This window comes from Meles meles, chromosome 13, assembly GCF_922984935.1.
Source record: "Meles meles chromosome 13, mMelMel3.1 paternal haplotype, whole genome shotgun sequence".
NCBI classification, from domain to species: Eukaryota; Metazoa; Chordata; class Mammalia; order Carnivora; family Mustelidae; genus Meles; species Meles meles.
This window is the reverse complement of record NC_060078.1, coordinates 50,094,660-50,112,471: the sequence shown is the minus strand read 5'-3', so window position 1 is coordinate 50,112,471 and position 17,812 is coordinate 50,094,660. Positions and strand designations below refer to the sequence as shown.

The 17,812-nt window shown below is 36.3% G+C and overlaps 1 protein-coding gene across 7 annotated transcripts in view; it reads left to right on the top strand.

The window, feature by feature from the left end:
* Positions 1-17,812, top strand: part of CSGALNACT2 (chondroitin sulfate N-acetylgalactosaminyltransferase 2) — a 45,036-nt gene that overhangs the window by 5,895 nt on the left and 21,329 nt on the right. For 3 of the 7 annotated variants that reach the window (XR_006821259.1, XM_046027363.1, XM_046027365.1), the window contains exons 2-4: positions 9,459-10,390; positions 12,600-12,816; positions 14,498-14,599. Coding sequence is in view for 5 of the 7 variants with exons in the window: in XM_046027363.1 (XP_045883319.1) it covers positions 9,730-10,390; positions 12,600-12,816; positions 14,498-14,599 (980 nt within the window). In the remaining 2 variants the exon portion in view is untranslated. Of the gene's footprint in view, positions 1-9,458; positions 10,391-12,599; positions 12,817-14,497; positions 14,600-15,583; positions 15,676-16,337; positions 16,497-17,812 lie in introns of those variants that run through there. The other 4 variants (XR_006821258.1, XM_046027366.1, XM_046027364.1 and 1 more) reach the window with 4 other exon arrangements.

The following is a 17,812-nucleotide window of genomic DNA, read 5'->3' as shown; positions in this document are numbered from 1 at the left end:
TAGAATTTTAGGAAGATTATACGGAATAGAACTTTTAAAGTAAATAGATTCAAATGGATTGTATTTTGCAAAAGGCAGTAAGTTACTCTTACTACAGAAGTTATTTTGGCACACTGCAGTATAAGTACCATGGAAACGATGTATGACATATGTATGAGTAGTACTGTAATATTAGAGAATCAAAAGATTGAGTAGAGGGGTGCCTGGGTGGCTCAGTGGGTTAAATCCTCTGCCTTTGGCTCAGGTCATGATCGCAGGGTCCTGGGATCGAGCCCCACATCGGGCTCTCTGCTCAGCAGGGAGCCTGCTTCCCCTCCTCTCTCTCTGCCTGCCTCTCTGCCTACTTGTGATCTCTGTCTGTCAAATAAATAAATAAAATCTTAAAAAAAAAAAGATTGAGTAGAAACTGCTTAAAGGTCATATTGTTATGTAGTGATCAACATCCTAGGATGAACTGTGTTAGCACTCTTCTGTTGTCTCAAAATCACAAGGCAAATAGAAAAGATGTGAGACCGTCAAAGTAATAAGAGTTCTGCTTTTTTTAGAGAGTGGTTGTTGCTGATTTTGTTTTTGTTTTTTGTTTTTAAGTAATCTTTACACCCAACATCGGGCTCAAACTCATAACCCCAAGACCAAGAGTCATATGCTCTACCAACTTAGCCAACCAGGTGCCCCTCTTATTTTGTTTTTTAAGTTCAAATTTGGAGTCAGCAAGTCTTCGTGCTCATCTTTTTAATGAACAAAATGGAGTTTTCTTAATGCTTCTTCAGTGCTACTACTAAAACTAAATCTGATTAGGTTTTATTTTTTAAGTAGCTTCATTGAGGTATAACTGATATATATTGCAAAACATTTAAAATATGTAATTTGATAATTTGAACATATGTATACACCTGTGAAATCATCACCACAGTCAAAATGATAGACCATGTCTATCACTCCCAAAAGTTTCCTTGTGCCCTTTTATAATTGCTTCCTTTTACCAGTTCCCTGACTCTGCCTGGTCCCAGGCAACCACTGACTCATCTGCTTTCTGTCACTACAAGTTACCTTACATTTTCTAGAACTTTATATGAATGGAATTATACAATATGTACTCTTCTGTTGTTGAACTTCTGTCACTGAGAATAATTACTAAGATCCACCCATGATAATGCATGTATCAGTATGGCTGTACTACAGTTTATTTATCCATTCACTTATTGATAAACATTTGTGTTGTTTCTAGTTTTTGGCTGTTACATCTAAAGCTATTATGAGCATTTGTATACAAGTCTTTGTATGGACATATGCTTCATTTTTTTCAGATAAATATCTAGGATTGAAATGATTGAATCATGATAGGCTTATGTTTGACTTGATAGGAAACTAAAAACCATTTTACATTCCCACCAGCAGTATATGAAAGTTCTAGTTCTTCCACATTGTCACCAACACACCCACTTTTTAATTTAAACCATTCTAAAATTAGCCATTCTATGTAATGGTATCTCATTGTGGTTTGACAGTGTTGAACATTTTTTCATGTGCATATTTGAAGTGTTTGTTCAAACATTTTGCCAAGTTTAGTCTGAATACAAGTCCTTTATGAGATATATGCTTTGCACCTATTTTCTCCTGGTCTGTAACTTATCTAGTCATTCTCTTAAAAGTGTATTTCAAAGACCTCAAGTTAACAAATTTTAATGAAGTCCGGTTTATCAGTTATGCTGTTACTGTTAGATCAAAGAAGTCTTTGCCTGACTTAAGGTCACAAATATTTTCTCCTGTGCTTGCTTCTATTTTCATAGTTTTAGGTTTTTCATTTAGATCTGTGATCCATTTGAATTATATCCTAGTGCTTGTGTAGTATCTCCTTGTAGTTTTGATTTGCGTTTCCCTATTGGCTATTGATGTTGAGCCATCTTGCATGTGCTTACAGGCCATTCTTAATCTTTTTAGAGAAATGTCTAATCAGATCTTTTGCCCATTGGTTTATTTATCCTTTTAAATATTGAGTTGTAAATGTTCTTTATATATTCTAGACACAGATCCCTATCAGACAGATGATTTACAAATATTTTCCCCCAGTCCGTAGTTGTCTTTTCACTTTACTGAGGATATCCTTTGTAGGACTAAAGTTTTTAATTTTAATGAAGTCCAATTTATTTGTGTTTGGTCTTTTGGTATCATGTCTAACAAATCATTGCCCAATTGAAAACCACAGAGATTTACACTTATGTTTTCTAAGAGCTTTATATTTTTAACTCTTATATTTAGATCTTTGACCCACTTTGAGTTAATTTTTTAATACAGGGTGAAGTAGGATTCCAGTTTCATTCTTTTGCATGTGAATATCTGGTTGTCCTAGCACCATTTATTGAAAAGACTATTCATTCTTCATTTCCACCTTGTGGAAATCAGTTGATTTTAAAGTGAAGGCTTATTTCTGGACCCTAAATTCTATTGATCTGTATGTCTATTCCTATACTAGTACCACACTATTTTTATTTATTTATTTATTTATTTATTGGGGGGCACATGTGGGAGGAGGGGCAGAGGGAGAAGGACAGGGATAAATAGACACCCACTGAGTGTGGAGCCCAATATGGGCCTCTGTCCCAGGACTTTGAGATTCAGCCTGAGCTGAAATCAGACACTTAACCAACTGAACCACCCAGGCACCCCAAATTAATTGATTTTTAGATGGTACGCCAATCTTGCATTTCTTGGATAAATCTCACTTGGCCATGTTGTATTATACTTTTTTTTATGTGTTGATGGATTCATTGTACTAATATTTTGTTGAGGATTTTTGTGTCTGTATCATTAAGGAATACTCGTCTGTAGTTTCCATGTCTTTATCTGGTTTCGATATCAAAGTAATACTGATCTCAGAATGAGTTGGGAAGTGTGTCTAGTTTTTTAAAGAGTTTACGAAGAATTGGTATTAATTCTTATAAATGCTTGGTAGAATCCACTAGTGAACACATGTGGGACTGGATTTTTTTTTTTTTGTGGGTAGTGTTTGATTATTAATTTAGTCTGAGCATAGGTCTATTCGTATTTACTCTTTTGTCTTGAGTCACTTTCAGTAGTTTGTGTCTCCAGTTGAAAGGGATTTAAATTGAAAATTTATCATTATCCATATTGTTAACATTTCTGGTTTCTTCATTGCTTTGTGTAGATTCCTATTTCCATCTGGTATCATTTTACTTCTGCCTAAGGAATTTACAGTGCAGGTCTGATGGTGATGAATTCTTTTAGCTTCTTAAAGTCTAAAGAATTATTTTCTTTTTAAGATTTATTTATTTATTTGAGTGCACATGTGCACATTTTGGGGGGGGGGAGAGGGCAGTCAGAGGGAGAGGGAGAGAAAGAAAATCTCAAGCAGACTCCCTGCGGAGCACAGAGCCCAATATGGGGCTCTATACCATAACCCCAAGATCATGACCTGAGCCAAAATCAAGAGTCTGACACTTAACCAACCAAGCCACCCAACACCCCAAGAATTATTTTGCCTTTGTTCTTTTTTTTTTTTTTTTAAGATTTTATTTATTTATTTGACAAAGAGAGAGAGGGAACACAAGCAGGGGGAGTGGGAGAGGGAGAAGTAGGTGCCCCGCTGAGCAGGCAGCCCAATGCGGGGCTCTATCCCAGGACCCTAGGATCATGACCTGAGCTGAAGGCAGATACTTAACAATTAACCCACCCAGGTCCCTTGCCTTTGTTCTTGACAGATACCTTTTCTGCATATAGAATTCTAGGTTGACATATTTTTCCCTTCAGTTCTTTAAAGACATTGCTCCACTGTCTTTGTTTCTTATATGTAATATGTGTTTTTCTTCTGGCCACTTTCAGGATTTTCTATTTTTTATAGGATTTGAGCAATTCGATTATCATGTGCCTCATTTTAGGTTTAGTGTTTTGTTTTGTTTTTTTTTTGTTAAGATTTTATTTATTTATTTGACAGACAGAGATCACAAGTAGGCAGAGAGAGGAGGAAGCAGGCTCCTTGCCAAGCAGAGAACCTGATCGGGGCTCCATCCCAGGACCATCGGATCACGACCTGAGCTGAAGGCAGAGGCTTTAACCCACTGAGTCACTCAGGCGCCCCTCATTTTAGTTTTCATGGCATTTGTATTTGGTATTCATTGAGCTTCTTTTCATAAATTTGGAAAGTTTTCAGACTTATGTCTTTAAATACTTCTCCTTGTCCCCTTCCCCTTCTTTAGAGACTCTAATTACATATGTACTAGACTGTTTGAAGCTGTCAAACAGCTTTCTACATGCTCTGTTCATGTTTTTCATTCTTTTTTCCTTCTCTGTTTTGCATAATTTCTATTGCAATGTCTTCAATTCATTAATATTTTATTCTGAAATGTCTTATCTACTATAAATCCCATTCAATGTATTTTTCATCTCAGACATTGAAGTTTTCATCTGAAGTTCAGTTTTTTATGTTATCTGTGTCTCTGCTTGGTTTTTTTAACATGAGTATCTATTTAAAAACACTTATAACAATTTTAATGTCTTTTTCTGTGAATTCTAGCATCTGTGTCAGCTCCAGATCGGTTTCAGTCATTGATTATTCTCATTACAGGTTCTGTTTTTATTTTTCTTTGTATGCCTAATCATTTTTGTTTAGATGTCAGACATTGTGAATTTTATTTTGCTGGGTGCTAGATATTTTTATATTCCTGTAAATATTTTGAGGCTTCTTGTGCAGTTAACTTAAAAACAATTTAATCCTTTCAGGTCTTGCTTTTAAGATTTGTTAGGCAAAACCAGAGCCATGTTTAGTCTAGAGTTAATTTTTTTCCCATTACTGAGGCAATACCTTTTTGAGTACTATACCCAGTGCCCCATGAATTTGAGGTTTTCCAGTCTGTCTGGTGGGAACATGCACATTATTCCTGGCCCTGTATGAATGCTGAGTTCTGTGTCTTCTAATTTTTTTTTAAGCTTTAGTTAGTTTCTTTATATGTCTGCACTTGTCACTGCTCTGCTCAGAACCTAAATGGTGTGCTCTTCAGATCTTTGGCGTTCTCTCTCTCTATGTGGCTCTCTCTTCTGGTACTGTACCCTTTCAGCCTAGCTGCTTTGATCTCCTCAGACTGCCGGCTCCATCTCATCAACTCAACAAGTCACCTGGGCTCTACTTAGGAGGGGACTCCCTGTGATATGGCCTAGAAACTAAGGGAGTAAGCTGGGCAATCGTTTGTTTCTTGTTTCTGCCAAGGATCACTGTCCTTTATTACCTAATGTTCAGTATCTTGAAAACCATTGTTTTATATTGGGAGGGGCAGATTCTGGATTTTATTGGTTGGTTTTTTAATTGTTTTAAATACAGGGGTAAATCTGGTCCCTGTTGTTCTATCTAGGCTATAAGAGGAAGTCTCTTTAGTCTGTCTTAAAGAGTAAGAAAATTAATGGCTCCTGGGGCGCCTGGGTGGCTCAGTGGGTTAAAGCCTCTGCCTTTGGTTCAGGTCGGGGTCCTGGGATCGAGCCCTGCATTGGGCTCTCTGCTCAGTGGGGAGCCTGCTTCCTCCTCTCTCTCTACCTGCCTCTCTGTCTACTTGAGATCTCTAGCTGTCAAATAAATAAAATCTTAAAAAAAAAAAAAATTAATGGCTCCTAAGTTTTCTTTCAACTCTGAGATCTATGATTTTGTGTTATATATCTTTAATAACTCATTTTCCCATCTCCACAGTTATCTCATTCTCTCCTCACACCACTTAACTATTTGCTGTTTGTGCATAGAAAGTTGCTTGAGATTAACTCTGGGTTACAAATGAATCTTATTTATGATATGAACACATTACGTAGAATGACAACAGTTAAGGTGTAACAGCTGAAAAATTGATGTTTTCTCCAACATATTAATGTATTTAGAGCTGTTATAATCTAGTCTTCTAGGATTTGGCTAAAGGATCCCCTTCAAGAACTAGGCAAATAAGACTGTAATTGCTATTGATGGCAGACGGTAAAGAAAATAAGCATGGTCTGCCTCCCTGAAAAAAAAAATTGTGTTTGTGGTTTACAATTAATTTCATAAAAATTGTATTGTTCAAAAAAAAAGACTATAATTGATACCTTTTTTTTTAGCAACCACAGAGGTATGCAAATAACATTTATATTCTAAAGTAATTACAGCAACTTTTCTTTTGTTTCAGTGGGTAATATTCAACTGTAAAAGATAAAACTGTAAGATAAGCATGTAAAGTATTGCAAAACCTGTATTTTGCTTAAGGGAGGGGAAAATGAAGACCTCAGCTTTAATAATACCACTCAATAGTTATAGAACCTTACTTACACCTTTCATTTTTTTAGCTTATTGTCCCTATCAAAATGAGGTTAATATCCACACCATTTTAAAAGGATGACATAGAAAATGTGTAAAAATACTTTATAAACCAGTATTCTTCAGGATTTTTGGACCACAGCTCTCTTATAAATACATTTTATGTAGAGATCTCATACATATACATATATATAATTGCAGTACAAAACTTATTATATGTGGTGTACACTGATATTTCCTGGTCTTTTTCATTGAAAAGTAATCCTGTATTTAGTGACCCATTAAATGGATCATATCTCACAGTTCAAAATGTATTGTCTATATAATGAGAAAAAAACTATGAAGTACCATATTAATAAAAGGTAGAGGTACTTAGATTACATACTGTTAGTTCTTTTTCAAGTTTCATTTCAAAATAGTTTGAGTATAGTATAGTTATGTCCAGTATTTTTGCAATTAGCACCTTTGCCATAAGCATTTTACCTGGATAGCTAATTGGCCATAAAGCAAAATCATGAAAAAAAAAAAAAAAAAAAAGGGACATTTATTAAAAAGGACATATGAAACATGAAAAATGAAGAACAAAATTTAAAAGACTATTGTAAAATACGGAATATTTATATTAAAATATATGTAGATTCATGGCAATATTATATAAATAACTGATTTTATTTTGTGGATTGTACCTAAGCACTTGTGTTCATAGTCTTTTGCTCATAGTGTTGTACTTTTTTTTTTTTGCTTGTTGATTCATGCCCTTATTGGCATTGCACTTTCTTTTTTCATGAAAATTGTTTCTTTCATTAAAGAGGCATCAATTTCCAAATACTAGAATATATATTTATAACTGAGCTTCCTATTTTATTGTGAAAGCCTTCTACACTGTTGTTTGTTCTTGGCATATTACCAGGTGTTCATTGATAAACATTCCAAAGTTCTATGGGAAATGTGGGTTCAAAACTCTGCCACTGTATAGATCATTATGAGGGCTAAGATTTATATAATATAAAAACAGGAGTACTGCGTCGATGGAGCAGTGAAACCAAACTGTCAACCAGTTATTTTTTAGTCTTCTACAGGATTGCCTTATGGCCTATTAGCTATGCAGTGAAAATGCTTGTCGCAAATATGCTTACAGCAAAACTACCTGGAACCTAGTCAAATATGTATAATTTATTAATAATTAATACAAGATTAGGACTCTACATTTTCAGTTTTAGTCTTTTTTCCCCTAACAAGCAGGCTAGTAAGAACTTAAAATAGTTAAAAGAGATACCTCTGAGTTTTAGCTTTCAAATGATGATACTCAAGTTATTTCTTATGCTAAGAATTACGATTTTGAGACGTGGTAAAGTCCTAGGACTAATATTAACTTTGCATTCTTATTTTTTAATTAGATACTTCTCTTTATACCGAAAATTTTTCCTATTTTTTTCTGTGTCACTTAAAACAAGCTTTACCATCATAAAACAAATGGCATTGTATTAAAACTTCTTTGTAGTAGATTAAAATTTTCGTGATACTTGGTTATCATTTGTTTATTGAAAGTAATAAATGGCTAAGGGTACTTAAGTCCATTATTTTGGTCTACTAGCTATAAGAAGTTTGAATCTATCCTACATTTTTATACAGATATGTGCCACAAGGAAAAAAAAGGAAAAAGAAAAAGGTATTCAGGCTTTCCTAATCACTGAGAAGGTGACTAGGACTGATGTTCCCCCAATGACCTCCCATAAGTTCTGCTCGGTGGTAGAAACAATCTCTATTAAAAGCCTGCTGGAGTATCACACATCCTTGACAAATACTTTATTAGAATGAAAGTTCTCTCTGCAGTGGAGGCCTCCTGTCTCCTAAATTTAACATTCTCTATTTATAGAATTAAGGATTCTTAGTTTAAAAAGAAATATGGAAGAGCTCACACAACTGGTTATAGTATGAACAGTAGTGTGTGATTTTACATTTATTTTAAATGGTTTTTGAATTTTTTTCCCAGTAGATAAACATTAAAATGGTCATGTTTTTTCTTTTTTCTTTTTTTTTTAAAGATTTTATTTATTTATTTGTCAGAGAGAGAGAGAGAGAGTGAGCATAGGCAGACAGAGTGGCAGGCAGAGACAGAGAGAGAAGCAGGCTCCCCGCCGAGCATGGAGCCCGATGTGGGACTCGATCCCAGGACGCTGGGATCATGACCTGAGCCGAAGGCAGCTGCTTAACCAACTGAGCCACCCAGGCATCCCTGTTTTTTCTTTAAATAGACTAAACCTTTCCAGACTTGTAGGAAATCTGTTGCTGTGTAATACAATGGAAAGAATTAGGTGATCTAATGCTCAAATAATCTATGGGAGGACTTTGGATGTAAAAATGTTTCTTAATGTGTTTTCCAGATGTCTGTGACCTTTTGGAATTGTCTCTCCCCTCACACACATACTTAATTTTAAGGCTCTTTTATTGGTTGGGTTCAGTCATAGAAATTAATGAAATAGAATGCTTGAATTGAATAAACGGGAAGAAAGTATCTGTCCCTAATAAGCCATTATCAATATAACAAAAACAATTTATGGAAACTCAGTTCCCAAATGGTGATATACACTAGGTGGGAAATGGCATATTAATCTAAATATTGTGTTAATAAAGGGTTATAAATGTTAAAATTTTCAAATAATTAGAAACAGTTATATCTCTGTAACACAAAGTATGCTACACATAATTTTAATGCTTCTTTGATTCATTCAGGAGGTTATGGTTGTATAGACATTGTGGTTAAAAGTTTAAATGTGGGATTTTAGTGTTTTATAAGATATTTCTCTTAATACTTTCTTCAAGCATTTACTGAATATTCTACATTGTATTAGCACTTCTTGTGGTGTTCTACATAGAGTAGTCACATCACTTAGTTTACCGAAACTACCAACAATTTGATACACTTCAAGAAATAAGATTCTGGGGTGCCTGGGTGGCTCAGTGGGTTAAAGTCTCTGCCTTCGGCTCAGGTCATGATCCCAGGGTCCTGGGATCGAGCCCCGCATCGGGCTCTCTGCTTGGCAGGGAGCCTGCTTCCTCCTCTCTCTGCCTGCTTCTCTGCCTACTTGTGATCTCTGTCTGTCAAATAAATAAATAAAATCTTAAAAAAAAAAAAAAGAATAAGATTCTGATCGACTCTATCTGTTTCTTTCAGGAAAATCACCACCCATATAATGGAATTTTATCTGATTCTATAGATAAGATTTCTTTATTCTGGATATCGTGATAACAATACAGGAAGTATGCACTATTTCTCATTTCTGCAAGTAGTCTTCACTGCTGAAGGAAGAAATTTTTTAAGCTATAACAGAGTTCATTTTGGTACCTTTAATGGAAATTCTGATTTTGTTAATTTTTGATAACTTTTTGCAAAGGTATGAACAACCAAAGAACTTATCTTGTTAGGCAAGTCCACATTAATAAGAATGCCTAGAAGAGGATTGATTCTTCAGACCCGGACCCACTGGCTACTCTTGGGTCTCGCTTTACTCTGCAGTTTGGTACTATTTTTGTACCTCCTGGAATGTGCCCCCCAAACTGATGGAAATGCACCTCTTCCTGGTGTTGTTGGGGAAAATTATGGTAAAGAGTATTATCAAGCCCTCCTACAGGAGCAAGAAGAACATTATCAAACCAGGGCTACCAGTCTAAAACGTCAAATTGCCCAACTAAAACAAGAATTACAAGAAATGAGTGAGAAGATGAGATCACTGCAAGAGAGAAAAAGTGTGGGGGCTAATGGCATAGGCTATCAAGGCAACAAAGAACAAACACCTAGTGATCTTTTAGAATTTCTTCATTCCCAAATTGACAAAGCTGAAGTTAGCATAGGAGCCAAATTACCTAGTGAGTATGGAGTCATTCCCTTTGAAAGTTTTACCTTAATGAAAGTATTCCAGTTGGAAATGGGTCTCACTCGCCATCCTGAGGAAAAGCCAGTTAGAAAAGACAAACGAGATGAATTGGTAGAAGTCATTGAAGCTGGCTTGGAGGTCATTAATAATCCTGATGAAGATGATGAACAGGAAGATGAAGATGGTCCCCTTGGAGAGAAAATGGTATTTAATGAAAATGACTTCATAGAAGGTAATGTGAAAAATATGTTGATCCATAGTTATGTTAGTATGACAGTTCTGTTATTACTCTATGCTGGTATTATAAGTCAGTCATTATTTACAGTATTAAAATATTTGAGTTTTTACTCAAATATTGAATTTGAAGTGGCTTTTTAAAAAAAAGTTATAATGTGACCATAATAAAATAGAGGACCAGGGATCTAAGTTTGTATAGAAGAATATACCATACAGGGCTCAAGTTGAAGGGCTCTTAGGGCTATACATGTAGTTGTACATGTATGTTTTTGCATTCTTATCTGGTCTTGATGTTCCCTTTTTGTATTTTTCAAAATATATGAACTGAGGTCCTTGATTTGAAAACCATTTGATAAAGGAAGGAAAAAACCCCTAATTTAGTAGATTGATAGTTATTCTGTATTTTAGGGGGAGGAGAATCATATGTCAGAACATCAAGGGGGCATATATAGTTTTGAAAAGCATATTTGGTATTTGAAAAAGTAAAGAAATAACCTCTTTTCCTAATACAGACTGCAGAAAGGGCATGGAATGTATACATATCAAGATGGAGTATGACTCAAAAGTTGAGGAACACTTCTGTAAACTTAAGATATTTGCTGATTGGTATAAATAGAAATACAGATCCCCACCCATCTTCATCTTAATATCTCCTTCAAGATATTTACTGACAAACATAAAACGATTTTGGATATAAATCTGTCTTGAAAGTTCTCTGCTTGATTTTACGAACAGTATACCACATGTAATTTCTTTGGCCTTGAATCATCATGGATAGTACTTGCTGTACTACAGTGTAATAGCACCTTAAGACCTTTGGAGGCCATCAGGAAGGGCATTGTGCTTTCCATGGTACTTCAGCTGTCTTTTCATTGCAGTCACTTCTTTTTTTTGTTGTCACTTAGTGCAATTTTGAATGGGCTGTTTCTCTCAAAACTCTTCTAATTTTTCTTCAAATTCAGCTTTTTGTCTTTTTACCGTATTTGTAGCTTATAGCAGAATTGAAAGCTGCTGAGGAAATAACTCACTAAAGTATAAAATGTCTTCACATCTGCCTTAATAAAGGAAGGAAGCCATGTCAGTTTTATATTCTACAGCTTCTGCTTATCTTATAACTCTCTTTCGATTCTTTTACTGACAGGATTTTTCTCTGCATGGAACATAATTTTGTCCCCCACTTTTCTTCCACTCTGCTACCCCCCTGGCAAAAATAAAAAATACTCATTTTTCAGTAAGTCCTATTCCTTTTCCAGATTTTAGCTTAGATATCACTTCACTTAGAAGTCATCTCTAACCTGCAAGTCTTAAGATAACAGTACTTCCTATATTCTCTTGTAACCTCTACCCATGTCCCCTCTCATAGTACTTGTCATAGTATATGATGTTGCCCATTTCCTGATTTGTAGTTCTCTTAGGCTGTTGTAAGCCTCAGGAGAGAGTGGATTGGTCTCTCTCTTTCATTATTTTATTCCCAGATATTGACTGACTCACACATCTATAGGTCTTCCTCTCTCCTGAATGTACACTTAAAAATCAGATTGCCCAAGAGACTTCCAAACTTTCCTCCTGAAGTTACCTCAAATCACCATGTTTAAATCTGTACTAATTTTTCTTTGTCTGACTTCACTGTCTTCAGAGAGAGAGAGTGAGTGTGTGTGTGTGTGTGTGTGTGTGTGTGTGTGTGTAGAGTGAAATATATATCACTGTATTGTTTTTATTTCCTTATTTTTCTGTCTCCCTCAGTAGACTGACCGTTCCTCAAAACCAGGACTGTATAGCCCTCTTTATACCACCAATGAGGGACATGAAGGCACTCCATTCATTTTAGTTGAACTGAACCAAGCAATAGAAGTTTTGACTCTCAGGTCTAGAATTTAGTATTGGTGGAAGTAATTTATTTTCATCATATGATTACTGTGTTGATAGGCTCTACTACTAAAAAAGTCATATGTAAAAAGGAATAATTGTGATTTGGAACATATTTACGAATTGACTAATAATAGAGGAGTGAACATTTTTTGTAACCTCTCCTTTTAAAGAAATAATTGTTTTCACCTGTATAGTAGGGATAATTATTTTCACAAAATGATTAAAAACACTACATGTCTGGTTTTGTACTTTTGATCTTTGAGTAAAATCAATATTCACATTGAATTTATAAACTTTGACATGGAGACATCTTTGTCCCTAACTCTTTCCTTTAGGTTATTATCGCACCGAGAGAGATAAGGGCACACAGTATGAACTCTTTTTTAAGAAAGCAGACCTTATGGAATATAGACATGTGACCCTCTTCCGCCCTTTTGGACCTCTCATGAAAGTGAAGAGCGAGATGATTGACATTACTAGATCAATTATTAATATCATTGTGCCACTTGCTGAAAGAACTGAAGCATTTGTGCAGTTTATGCAGAACTTCAGGTAACTCTCAGGGCTTAATGATTTGGCTAAGCACTTCTAAAAAATCACATTTCATGCAGATTTGCTTAGATAAATTAGAATTCCAGAGTAATTTTATGGGCTTTGGGGAATCTTAGTTTTTGATACTCTTTTTTTAAAAGCATGTATAATATATTGTGTTATTGGTAATTTGAATTTTTTTTTTAAGATTTTATTTGTCAGAGAGAGCGAGCACAGGCAGACAGAGTGGCAGGCAGTGGCAGAGGGAGAAGCAGGCTCCCTGCTGAGCAAGGAGCCTGATGTGGGACTCGATCCCAGGACACTGGGATTATGACCTGAGCTGAAGGCAGCTGCTTAACCAACTGAGCCACCCAGGCGTCCCTGGCAATTTGAATTTTGAAGTAAATTGAGAGTGACAACTATTAGAAACTACATTTGACGACCTTTATAATTGTGTGTGAGTTCATTTTAGGATGAGTTGAATTTTTAAAAATAACTTCATTGAGGCACAATTTACATACAATAAAACCCACATATTTTAAGGATACAGGTTGCATGTCTTTTGACAAACCTTTATGCTCATAATTGCTTTCCCAATGAACATACAGGACAGGTCATTGCTATTTCTCCAGAAAATTCCCTAAGAACAATTGGAATTTTAACATTGAAATGATTTTAGAAATACAAACATTTAACTAAAAATGAGAGTTATTCCATCTTAAGAAGAGACTATAACAATTTTTAAAATAATTTTTTCCTTTTTTGTCATTAAATTTGGATATTTTATGTTAAAATGTTAACAAGTATGTATCAGGGTAGCTATGTGAGGAAAGTTTTGCCTTTTTGTTTAACAATTGCCATGTTTTTAATATTTTAATATGCTAGTTTTAATGCTTTATAATCCCAGTCTTTATTCTCATATTGAAATCATTGGATTTAAAAGTTAATATTTGGGGCTCCTGAGTGGCTCAGTGGATTAAGCCCCTGCCTTCGGCTCAGGTCATGATCTCAGGGTCCTGGGATTGAGCCCCGCTTCCCCGTCTGTCTCTGCCTGCCTCTCTGACTACTTATGATCTCTGTCTGTCAAATAAATAAATAAAATCTTTAAAAATAAATAAATAAATGCTGCCCTGTAGCAGAATATCTAGAAATCATGATGCTTCCAAATGAGTTTTGCCTATTTGAAATTGCTCACCTGAGATCTGATTTCCTAAAGAATTTTTTACTGCTTTTCTTGGAATTGCTTTCAGATGCTACATTATTCTTTACAGTAAGTAATCTCAGCCATGGCAGATATTTATTCCTTGATGAGAGGTATAATTTCTGGAATTAGCAAGTCTGAGGACAAAATAACTCTTGACTAACAACTTGAATATTTATTTATTTGGTTTTTAGACTTCTTTCCTTGAGTACCTTGTAATTTGCTTCTGAAGGCAATACCAAAGCAAAAGTTTCAAAAATATTTTGGAATATGGCAACTTCTATGGACCTCCAAGGACTGTATTCATGTGGTTATATTATTATGCGTTTGCTCTGATGTCGTTAATAATTCAGCAATATTGACACTTTTATATTTACTTAAAGTTTCATGCAGTGTCATTCTAAATGAGTTTTGTTTTGTTAAAACTTCATGTGATTCCTTTCTGAATGAGTAGTGCCTTATATATTTTTTTGAATGAACTTTATTTTTCAATTCTGTTAGGGATGTGTGTATTCATCAGGACAAGAGAATTCATCTCACAGTGGTGTATTTTGGTAAAGAAGGATTATCTAAAGTCAAGTCTATCCTAGAATCTGTCACAAGGTTGGTGAGCCATGTCCAAATTGAAGTCTTGATACATAACATTAGAAGAATGAGAATTTCAGATGTTTAATGAGTTGATTTTTTTTAAATAAACATATAATGTATTATTAACCCCAGAGGTACAGGTCTGTAAATCGCCAGGTTTACACACTTCACAGCATAATGAGTTGATTTTTAATAGCTGCTGTTTAAAAGTTGGCTGAGCAAATGAGTGGTGGTGCTAGTAAGTTCGTCATTTCACTCCTCAGTTCACTCATGCAACTCTAAATGATTCGTCTTCCCTGACCTCTTGGCAGCTATCCTGGCATGATCCTAGACCTTTCACTCTGTGGCCCAGCCACCTTCTGTTTATTTGCCTCCATTTATTACTTCTTCGTTCCATTCTGTTGGACTCTTCTCTTTTTCTAAATCTAATCCCTTCACTTTGATGTCATCTCCTAAGCTTTTCTCTCACTTGTCACCTTTCTTTCCTTCCATTTTCCCAAGTTCCTTCTTCTTGCCCTGCAAATAATGCTTAGGTCTCTCCTGTCCTTAAGCCAACACCACCTGACTCTGTAGTACCAGTAGCTGCTGGTAGGTTTCTGTCCTTTCGTAGCTAAACCTCACCAAACAGTAGTTCTCTAATCAGACAACTCATACAGTACCTGGCACATAGTAGGTACTCAGAGGTTTGAATGAATGGATTAGTAATTCCTTAATACTCCGACATTAATTCTATAGCTTTTCAGCCTTTTCATCTCTAAGTTATAGGCCCAAAGTTATGACCTAACTGCCAAATTCAGCCTTTTTTCTGTCATCCTCTTTGGTCGCTTTTTTACATTTGATGCCTAACCAGTACTTCCTTCTTGACATATTCCTCTGATGTTTGTAAAATGAATATATTTTGTAAATGTAAATATGTTACAGTGTAAAATTTTAGGTTGATTGTCTTTTCAGACCAAGCCAGCTCTGTATCCTTTACCTGCTTCTTTACCTTTCTGCTAGTTGTGGCCATTCCCTAAGAGTCCAGATTTGGCCGGCCATTCTTCTCGAATTGTTCAACTAACATTCCTTGAGTCCCACCGACTATGTTCCAGGTACACTGCTTGGGAGTCTAACTGGGGTGGTTGGAATAGATGGGCACAGAAGAGAGCATTATAGTCCCTACCCCGAAGGGACTCTCACAGCACATGTATTAAAAAACAAATACTGTCTTTTCTTCCTCCTTCACACTAGCTGCTTCTCTTGGTGGCCCTCTTTCAGTTCAGACTAAGACCATTTTCATGATCCCTTGGGCTTAATGTCTGAGAGTTAGCGTCTTTCATTCTTTACCTCTAGTCAGTTCTTACGTACTGTACAGGACCCTTTTCCTGTCCTATCCCTGCTACTGCCACCACCCTAACTCAGGTTCCCCCTCCTTCATTTCTTTCCTTCTCTTCCCTCTTCACCATTTTCAGGTCACCCACTAAATGCCAGGCATTTACATTGGTACTACTGAAGCTGTCACTGCATTACTCAAGACTCCTCTGTGGCACATGATAGAAACCCATCTTGAACTTGCTTAAGGAAACTGGGAGTGTTAATGGAAGAATCTTGGATCGTCCCCAAACTGAAGGGATTATTAGAGCCAAATTTGGGGAGAAAAAACAAAACAGCTTTGATATTTTAGGGACTGGAACCAGAGACTTGAGCACCATGAAAATTCTCTTGTCTTCTTGTCTGTTTTTCTCTGCATGTTGACTTCATTCTCCTATTGCAGATTGGCTTCTTCCACATGTGAGGTATATGGCTGTTGGCGGCTTTGGGCTCACATCTTCTCAGCTTTGCCATCAGAGAGGAAAGAACTTTCTCCCAGATCCAGTTGAGAAAAGCCCAGGGAAGGAGTTTTGCCCACTCTTAAGCCAGTCACTATGGCCAGGTGGGATTTGGGTATTGTGATTGGCCCAGCTTGAGTCTGGTCCCTGCCCCTAGGAAATTACTGTGGTTTGGGTGTTCTATGATTAGTTCCTCCACTAGGTGGTGGGAGTGTGACGTGGTAATCAGCAGTTTTCCCAAAAGAAGGGAGAGATTTATATCCATGAGAAGGGGAAGTGTGGGCATTCGGAGCATGTGGAGTCCACTCTGGAAACTACTTGAGCCTTTGCTTCCATCTCTCCATTCCCATTCTATACATTTATAAAGAGTAATCTTCCTAAATGTCCCTTTTTGATCTGGCCATATCCTAGCCTAGCAGTTCTCCACCTTTAACATCAGAGTCACCTGGTGTGACTTTACCAAGAGAGACACGGATGCTCAGCATCACCCCTAGTATTTGATTCAGGGGTCTGGGGTGGGGCCCAAGAATTTGCATTTCTATTGCTTTCCGGGGGAGGCTGATGCTGTGGGTGTTGGGACTTCGCTGTGAGAACTGCCCTGGCAGAAAAACTCCTTGCCTCAAGGACACTGACCAACTTCTTTAACTTCTCACAGAAGCTACTCCTCAGTCTGACCCTTTTCTGGTCTTCTCTCATTGTTCCCAATTTAGGATCCCTTCGTTCTCATCCAATTTGTCTAATATCTGTTCTCTAAAATGCTTTCTACTTTCTTACCTCTTTGCCTTTGAGAATAATTAATTGGAATAACCTTTAAACTCACTACTGAATTCAGGAATTTAATCAAGGCATAATTTTAATTCTGCTTTTAACCTCTCTAGTCTCTAACTACTCTCAGACAAAAGCAATCTTTTTTCTCAGAACTGCTGTTCATTCATTCATTTATTCAGCAAATATTTCTTGAACTCCTACTCTTTGAGGAGGTACACTATATCTACAATAATGAACAAAACAAAATCCCTGCTCTCATGGAGTTTATGTTCCAGTAGGTGGGGGGAGACACTCAAACAAACATGTCTGGTGTTGCTGAGGAAAGCAAAGCTGGGCAGGGGGATAAAGATTAAAGAGAGGGAGGTCGGGACAACTTCACAAATGGTATGAGGGGAATCCCTCTGATAAGAGGTCATGTGAGCAAAGATCTAAAAAACACAAGAGCACTCTTTGAATGTACCATTCATATGGAATGCATTGTTTATTACCAAACATTATGGCCATTTTTCCATGTGTATATTCCTTATCTCCCCAATAAGTTTTTAAGATCCTGAGGAGCAGTGATCCCTCAACACTTTTTAAGCTCACACCACAAACGTGTTGCCTCAGATATGGCCATTTAGTGAATATCTGTCCCTGATGTTGATCATAC